The sequence below is a fragment of the Rhincodon typus genome, chromosome 35 (assembly GCF_021869965.1).
Source record: "Rhincodon typus isolate 14 chromosome 35, sRhiTyp1.1, whole genome shotgun sequence".
Lineage (NCBI taxonomy): Eukaryota > Metazoa > Chordata > Chondrichthyes > Orectolobiformes > Rhincodontidae > Rhincodon > Rhincodon typus.
In genome coordinates, this window is record NC_063366.1 from 22,508,602 (window position 1) to 22,517,944 (window position 9,343).

Genomic DNA, 9,343 nt, shown 5'->3' on the forward strand with positions numbered 1-9,343 from the left:
CGTGCAGTTTTGGTCACCTTATTTGGGGAAGGATGTTCTGATGGTGGAGGAAATGAAGCGAAAGTTTATCAGTTTCCTGGGATAGCAGGACTGACATAGGAAGAGAGGTTAACTCATTTAGGATTATACTTACTGGTGTTCAGAAAAATGAAGGGGGATCTCATGGAAACATATAAAATGTTAACAGGACCAGACAATGGTAGATCAGTGAAGGATGGCAGAGGAATTTAGTACCAGGGGTCACAGTCTAAGGATACAGATTTTATGACTGAGATGAGGAGAAACGTCTTCACCAGAGTGGTGAGCCTGTTGAATTCACTACCACAGAAAGCAGTCGAGGCCAAAACATTGTATGATTTCAAGAAGGAGTTGGGAATAGCATGCAATGATTGGAATAACATCAGCCAGGTGGACCTCTTAGAATATGATTTCCCTGATTGGGGCTGTTAACTTGGTCCAATCAGGGAGCACTGGCTGACAGATATAAACAGAGGTGTCAGACACCCTGTTCACTCTGAGAGCTGGCTCTAAGGGATCTGAATCAGTGTCAAAGACGCTCCATGTGTAAATAAAGGGGGACTTGGTGATGGGATACCGGCTGCTGTGGAGTTGTTTCAAGCACATGAGGATCAAACGATATGGGGGGGAAAAGCAGGAACAGGCTGTTGAGTTGGATGATCAGCCACGAACATAGTAAGTGGCAGAGCAGGCTCAAAGGGCCAAATGGCCTACTCCTGATCCTATTTTCTACGTTTCCTAATTCTCAGAGATGCAGCAAGGAATGTTATGGGAGACTGTTTCTGTTAAAGATTTGGGAAGGTTTTCATTGGGTCAATCGGGAAACATTTCCACTGATTGGGAGTCGCCAATAAGAGAGTAAACTCTGATGTGAAGACTAAGAGGGACTGGGATAACTTTTAAACCAGGCTATAGGATAGGGAGCTGCCAGTCCATTTTATCCCTTATCCTACTGTCTTTCATGGAAAATACAAATGGGAGGAAGGGGTGTAAAACTGGCTGCTGCCATATTCCAAGCCTGTTTTATTCTGGATATCTTTAATAAAACTGTTTAGGACGCTACCACTGAAACTATAAGAGCTCCAGAATTACACAGACTCCATCATCTATTATGGACACCACCTGATACTTCGCCCTGCTAAGTTCAACAGATTTAAATATCAGGCATGTGTCAGAAAATGACAACTGACATGATTTTGCTCTTCCTTAAAGTCCAATTTCATTCGCCATGAAAAATAACATCAAACGTGACATAAGACAGACTCCCAATTCTCCACAAGTCCTCAACGTAACTGGGCATTAACTGATTTTTTCTGCAAGTGTTTTGGAGGAGTTGCTGCTTGTTAATTTTTCTCCACCCAGTACAACACAGAAAGGCCCAGCTCACACTCTGAGAACACAGGGCGATGTTAATATTACTTTGAGAACAGAGCGAGAAAACATTGAGCAAATGTTATCAACTCGATTAATGCAAGGACGAACTGTTAGTGCATCTATGTAACTGAAAGGAGCAGCAAATCAATGTTTATAGAGACGGAATGAGCTAAAAGTGCTTCATGGACACTCATCTTGGTTACTGCTACATCTTAAGCACATTTCGTTCTGCGAGACTACAATGTTTATTTTTAATCATTTTTATTGGTTATTCAGTTTGGAGGACAGGCCATTATTGAAGAACTGTAATACTTGCACTTGGTGTATCTGCTACAATGAAGGCAAAAAAAACACGTCCTTTCTATTAAACAAATGAACTATTGTATAACCTTGAGGGTGAGCACAATGATAGGAGAGAAAAACAGAGCGTCAGTGGCATTCCATTGTCATCAAAACAAGATGGAGATTTACAACTTGTGGACCAGTGGCTTGTTACAGAATTAACTGATTCTTAGTTATAGAGACATAGGGTCATACAGCAAGGAAACAGGCCCTTCGGTCCAACCAGTCCATACCGAGCATAATCCCAAACTAAACTAGTCCCACCTGCCTGCACTTGGCCCATATTCCTCCAAACTTTTCGTATTCATGTATTTATCTAAATGCCTTTTAAACATTGTAACTGTACCTGCATCCACCACTTCCTCTGGAAGTTCATTCCACACACAAACTACTCTTTCTATAAAACAACTGCCCCCAGGTCTTTCTAAAATCTTTCTCCTCTCACCTTAAAAATGCTCCCCCAAGTTTTGAAATACTCCACCCTACGGAAAAGACACCTACCATTCACCTTATCTATACCCCTCATTATTTTATAAACTTCTATAACGTCACCTCTCAACCTCCTAAGCTTCAGTGAAAAAAGTCCCAGACTATCCAGCCTCTCCTTCTAACTCAAAACCTCCATTCCCAGCAACATCCTGGTAAATGTCTTCTGAACCCTGTCCAGCTTAATAATATCCTTCCTATAACAGGGAGACCAGAACTGGACACAGTATTATAGAAGGGGCCTCACCAACGCCCAATACAACCTCAATGTAACGTCCCAACTCCGATATTCAAAGGACTGAGAAATGAAGGCAAGCATGCTAAATGCCTTCTTAACCACCCTATTTATGTGTGATGCAAACTTTTAAAAGTTGTGTACTTGAACCCCTAGGTCTCTCTGTTCTACAACATGAGTTGCTGTGTCCAGCAGTTTCAACAAAGAGTGGAGGTAGGGTGACAGTTTAAAATAAATCTGATGAACGTATCTGAGGAAGTTGTCCAACACTGAAGAAGCAACGATATCTGATCTTTGCATAACAACATGTGCATCATAATAATAGTTAATGTTTTAAGTCTCTTTTCTTCTCAAGTTCAAGAACAGCCTCTTACCTGGGCAGATAACGTTAATCATTTCTCTCCAAACTGTGTACTGTAATGGTCCTTTGAACAGTCCCAGAGGCTGATTTTCACTGGTTAATATATGGTGGCTGTCTTCACTAACAATAGAAATGTAATAATCGGCATTACAGAGTGACCTTAAACACTATAAGTCTTATTTTTGCTTGATAAAGAAAGGTTATGTGAAGAATTTCCCATACCTCTTTTGTCCCCAAGCTTCTTCCTAAATATAAAACAGAAGAGGTATCTGAGCTGGGCATTGTACAGTACTCACGACAGTGTTAGGACAGAACCAAATAGAGACAATAGGAAGTAGAATCCCACAACACAACATCAAAGTAGCCGAGATGCAATTACATCATTAAAAGAGATTTAAATGTGAACGACACAAATACTTCCCACATACAGTTTATATTGGAATCAGGAATTCTGTCTCCCAACATGCTATGGATCCAATTGGATCTTTCAAGATGAGCTGACAGAATTTTGTTGGGTCAGAGTACCAGGCAGCATGGAGCTACGTTGAGTAACCAGAGTTAAGATACCAATTAACACATTCTATTTGAGTGGCACAGCAGGTATCAGGCTGAGTAGCTTTCTCCTGTTCCTATGGCACAAAGATAACCTCACTGAGGAAGGGACATGGATCTCAGAACTTCTTTTGGCACAAGAATGCTTGACTTTTTCATTCATTAATCTGCTCCAACCATTTTTCTGGTCTCTTTATTTTATCCTGATTAACATCCTTCCAGGGTCAGTTAGTGCAAGCACATCCTGACAGTATGCGCTCATGGGCTCATTTCTGGGTCTCTGACATGACACACAAATGCTTAGTTTTAGATCCAGCAATTCCACTCTCCCCTCTCCCCTCTACCCCCCAACACCCCCCCCCCCGCCCCCCCCCCCCCCCCCTCCCCCCCTCCCGCCCCCACCGACCCCACACCTCAACTCTATCTCAACACTGTAATTTTGTCATCAGGTCAGTGCGGTGCATAGACAGAATTTTGCAGCAGTTACTCAACTTTTTTTATTGATTCATGGGATGAGGGTGATGCTGGCTAGGCCAGCACTTATTGCCCGTCCCTATTTGCCCAGAGGTCAGTTAACAGTCAATGACATTGCTGTGGGTCTGGAGTCACATGTAGACCAGACAAGGTAAGGATGGCAGTTTCCTTCCCTAAACGACATTACTCAACCAGATGGATTTTTCCAACAATTGACATTGGATTCATGGTCATCATTAGATTCTTAATTCCACACATTTTTTAGTGCATTCAAATTCAACCATCTACTGTGGCAGGATTCAAAAGCAGGTCCCCAGAACATTACCTGGGTCTCTGGATTAACAGTCCCGCGATAATACCACTAGGCCATCGCCTCTTCACCACGGGAGCAATCTTAACCTTGCCCATCAATCAGGTAACAGTGTGCAAGACTTGTTTCTCATTCTACTCAGTGAATTCTAAAGTTGTACAAGGTATGAAACCAGTCTCCCACCCATTCTCCTGGATTACATTCAGCCTTTCAAGGCTACCGCACTGTTCAGTAAAATCACAGCTGATCTAATTGCAATCTTAACTCCATTTTCCTGTCCATGCTCCATCAGCCTTTTCTCAGCTGGGAAATTAGCTCCAACCCACTATTCACAATCTCAGTGAGGTTCAGGTGGGTGATAGCACAGGATTATATAAAGCCCCTGAGGGCTCTTGGGGCACAGTGAAAGTGTCCATACCCCTGGACAGGGAGACCAGGGTTCAAGTCACACTTGCTCCAGAGGAGTATCCCAAAATCCCTAAACAGATTGATGAAATAATGAGTTTGGCACTGAAAGTTACAACTATAACAAACTGTGCACTGTTAGAGAGAATTGTATTGACTAACAATTGATGAATGATGTTTGAGAGCCAGATAAACTCAAAACCCATTAGGGAAATTATAAAACAGTTTGAGGAATTCTACTTTAACAGGTTCCTGTTTCACACCTTTTTTTGGCAAGTTGTCGTGTTTTTTTCATGAATTGTATTCACCACTGAATTGTGAAGGGGCAGAAGGAGACCTTTCAGCCCACTGTCCAAGCAAACATCCCCCTGCCTTCTCCCGTAAGCCTGCACAATCTTCCTTTTCAGTCTAATTCCATTCTGAATGCCTCACCTGAAGCTGCTGTCTCCACCGCTCTCGGGCAGTGCATTCAACAAACAAAGAACTTGTTTCTGTTCGCTACACAAGCAAAATCACAAATATTCATTCCATTGAGTATTTTTAAAGCTGTTATAATTTTTAAACCTTACAGATAAAAACAAATGTTTCCCCACTCCATATGATCCCCTGGTACCTCCAAGAAGTTGATTGATGCTTGCTGGTCCATTTTTGTGTGTAACCGTGATAGTTTCCGCCGAACAGAATCTAAATGACCTTTTATCTCTTGAAGGTTCTTTTCCATCGCTCCTGAAAGGTTGTCTTCATGGTCCTTCAGCTCTCGAATCAAACTCTCTTCTTTTCTGTTGAGGAACTGATGCATTTTAGCGAATTCGGACGAGATAAGGTTCTGCAGACTGACCGATTTTTCCTGCGGGAACAGAGCAACACAAGAAGGCAGATGGAGTGTAATGGTGGGACACCAGGTTATTGAGTGGGAGGACAGACAGAGAGTAACAGGCAGCAACAAGTAAACTTACTCCGATTTCCGAAATACTCTGTTTCTCTTTCAACTTTGCTTCAAGGACCATGATCTTCTGTCTCAGCTTGTCCAGGGATGTCTTCAGTCTTTCCTAGGGTAATAGAGACATAAAGTCACAAAGTACAGAAACGACCCATCGAATCTGTACCAACCTAGGCCAAATATTCCCATCTTCCAGGCCCATAGTCTTGAATGTTATGACATTTCAAATGCATATCCAAATAGTTTTTAAAGATGGTTAGGTTTCTCACCGCCCAGGCAGTGCATTCCAGACCCCCACCACCCTCTGGCTGAAAGCATTTTCCTTCAAATCACCTATAAATCTCCAACTTTTCACCTTATAAAGCTACTTAACCTCCCCCTAAGAGGAGCAGATGCCTTCTATCCACCCTGTCCATGCCCCTCATAATCTTATTCCCTTCAAACAGATCCCCGCTCAACCTTTTCTCAAAAGAAGGTGAAAACAGTCCCTTTTGAAGAAATGTTTATTTGTGTGGGATGGGGGTTGCGGGGGACAAGCAAGCTGATATGGTGGGCAGGGTGGTGGGGATGAAAGATTATTGTGGGGGGGGGTGTGTGTGGGGGAGTAGGGAGGAGCATGGAATTAAGGTTAAAATCAGATCAGCCATGATCTTACTGAATAGTGGATTAGGCTCGAAGGATCGAGCAGCCTACTCTTGATCCAAGTTCAATGTTATGGCAATTCTCAGTGGTCAGAGTAATATACACTTTCACAGACACTATACAGACTGGAGTTCTGGATAAAGGTCGGGGGATAGGGAGAGACAGTGGCTGGTTTCTTCCCATCCTGTCCCCACTCCAGCCCACCAGGAATCTCACTTCCTTGCACCACCTCAATGTTGACACAGTGGTAGAAGGATTTACAAAGTGACCATCACCAAGGGACGTTATGATGCACCTTTGGAGCAGGTGGAACGTGAACCCAGGCCTCCTGGCCCAGAATTGTGGACACTACCACGGTGCCACATGATATACTAAACCATAAGCAACCCGCTGGGAACGGTGTTGTGATAACAGCTTCCTTGGGCATCAAGTCCAGGAGCGGGACTTGAACCCGGAGCTCCTGGCACTGGGGCAGAGGACACTACCCTCTGCACTTCAATTCAATTCAATGGCGGAGTTGGGGTGGGGGATCTGAATACACCAATTAGAGTAAGGTAAATGTGGGCAAAACTGAATGGCCCTCTCCCTCAGAAAGACATCAATTCGGCGAGAAATCCGACTGCGCCCGGAGTTAAAATCGCGCTCACTGTGTTTAGAAACCGCTTTTTTTTTAACCTTCCTTTACCTTGTATTTGACGACAGCTTCATGGATGAGCATGAAGTCGTGGTACTTGTGACTGTGACCCCCTCTGCCATCCAGGCACATCACACAGATCAGCTGTCGCTCAGTCTCACAGAACAGTTTGAGTTCCTCCCGGTGCTCGCTGCAATACAGCCCGAGTCCACCCTCTCCGGCCGGACTCTTTGCCCAAGGAGCGAGCTCCAGGGATGGCTTCAGGTTCCTCAACTTGTCGGCCAGGTTGGCCAGGGCCCTGTTCAGTTTGACGCTACTGCCCCGGGACAGGGTTAGACACTCAGGGCAGCAGCCGCCCCCTTCTCCTTTCTGCCACTCGCTCTGGATGCAGCCCCGGCAGAAGTTGTGGCCGCATTCCAGGATGACCGGCTGCTGGAACAGCTCCCGGCACAGGCCACACCGCAGGTACTTGCTCAGGCCCTCCGCCTGCTCTTTTGATGCCATCTCCCAGCCTCAGGGGTTCCCTGTCCCCAGAGAGCTCTCCCTGAGTGAGCACCCCCAACTCCGCTCCTCTTCCCCACCTCTCCTCCTCTCTTTCCGCCCTCTCCCTCTTTCTCTATTCCCCTCTTCCCCACCACTCCCCTTCAGGCTTTACCCCCTCTTCCTTCTTAGGCTCTATCCCCACTACCTCTCCTCCTCTCCCTCACTTCTCCTCCTCTCTATTCCCCTCCCCCTCTTCCCCACCTCTCCTCTTCCCTCACCCCACCCCCAGCCTTTACCCCCTCTCCCCTTCTCTACACCACTCTCCCCTTCTCTACACCACTCTCCCTCTTTCCCACCTCTCCTCCTCTCTCCCCTACTTCTCCTTCTCTCGGCTGTATCTCCTCTCCTCCTCTCGGGTTTGCCCTCTCTCCCTCTTCCCCACCTCTCCTCCTCTCGGCTGTATCTCTTCTCTTCTTGTTGCAGATGTTGCTGTGTCAGAGATCAACACCTACTGTCTCAAACAACACAAATCAACTGGTAAGCATGTTGCCAATTCTGGCTGAACATTTTTCTTCCTGCCTCTCATTGTCCCTCCCTCCAAACTCCTTCCACTGGAACTACAGTTCCAATAACTCTCAAGAAGCCTGACACCATGCAGGACAAAGCAGCCCGCTTGTTTGGCACCATATCCACAAGTATCCACTCCCTCCGTCACGAACACTGAGCCACAGTGTGGACCATCTACAAGATGCACTGCAGAAATTCACCAAGGCTCTTTAAACAGCACTTTCCAAACCCATGCCCAATAGTAAGGCAGTGGTATATCATTGTACAGGCATTCCAAACTCCTGTGTTTGGGTTAGGGTTAAATGTTCGGGGCAAATAGTGAAAAATGGAATTTAACAATGGCTGTTGATTTTTGCAAAAACCCATCTGGTTCACTAATAAGAGATAACACAGTGTGGAGCTCGAGGGATAAGGCAGGCCAGGCAGCATCAGAGGAGCAGGAAAGCTGACTTTTCAGGTCGGGAGATAGTAGGAACTGTAGATGCTGGAGAACCTGAGATAACAAGGTGTGGAGCTAGATGAACACACCAGGCCAAGCAGCATCAGAGGAGCAGGAAAGCTGACGTTTCGGGCCCAGACCCTTCTTATGCTGTGTTCATCCAGCTCTACAACTTGTTATCTCTTTTTTCAGGTCGGGACCCTTTTTCAGAAATTGGGAAGGGGGAAGGGGGTTCTGAAATAAATAGAGAGAGAGGAGGGGTTGGGCTGGGAAGGTAGGTGGGATGGTGATAGGTGAGTATAGGTAGGCAGTGGTGGGGATTTGTCAGGTGGGAGGAGTGGATAGGTGGGAGAGAAGACGGACAGGTTGTGTCAGGTCAAGGAGGTGTGGATGAGAGGGAGGGTGGTCATGGGGTGAGGTCAGGGGTGGAACACTTTCCAGTTGCATGACAAACAACACCTTCCAGTCACGAACCATTTCAACTTCCCCTCCCATTCCCTGGACGACATGTCCATCCTGGGCATCCTCCAGTTTTACAACGACGCCACCCGGAAACTGGAGGAGCAGCACCTCATATTCCGCCTCGGGAGCCTACAGCCCAATGGTCTCAATGTGGACTTTACTAGTTCCAAAATCAACCCCGCCACCGTCTCATTCCATGACCACCCTCCCTCTCATCCCCGCCTCCTTGACCTGACACAACCTCTCCTTCTTCTCTCCCACCTATCCGCTCCTCCCACCTCACTGACCAATCCCCACCACTGCCGACCTGCACTCACCAATCACTATCCCACCTACCTTCCCCAGACCCACCCCTCCTCTCTATTTATTTCAGAGCTCTCGTGTCCCTCCTCCATTTCTGAAGAAGGCTCCCGACCCGGAACATCAGCTTTCCTGTTCTTCTGATGCTGCTTGGCCTGCTGTATTCCTCCAGCTCCACAATGTGTTTTCTCTGACTCCAGCATCAGCAGTTCTTACTATCTCTGGTTCTCTAATATGCTTTAGGGAAGGAAATATGCCATCCTTACCTGGTCTACATATGACTCCAGACCCACTGTGATGACGTTGACTCTTAATTGTG

General features: G+C 46.0%; 1 protein-coding gene across 1 annotated transcript in view; it reads right to left on the reverse strand.

The window, feature by feature from the left end:
* Window positions 1-7,005, reverse strand: part of LOC109938301 (nuclear factor 7, ovary-like) — an 8,487-nt gene extending 1,482 nt beyond the window's left edge. Inside the window, exons 1-5 of the mRNA XM_048616581.1 lie at window positions 6,825-7,005; window positions 5,514-5,606; window positions 5,171-5,404; window positions 3,039-3,061; window positions 2,830-2,936 (exon numbers count right to left, since the gene is read on the reverse strand). Coding sequence (XP_048472538.1) covers window positions 2,830-2,936; window positions 3,039-3,061; window positions 5,171-5,404; window positions 5,514-5,606; window positions 6,825-6,905 — 538 coding nt within the window. The 5' untranslated portion in view covers window positions 6,906-7,005. The remainder of the gene's footprint in view (window positions 1-2,829; window positions 2,937-3,038; window positions 3,062-5,170; window positions 5,405-5,513; window positions 5,607-6,824) is intronic.
* Between the last annotated feature and the right edge of the window lie 2,338 nt (window positions 7,006-9,343).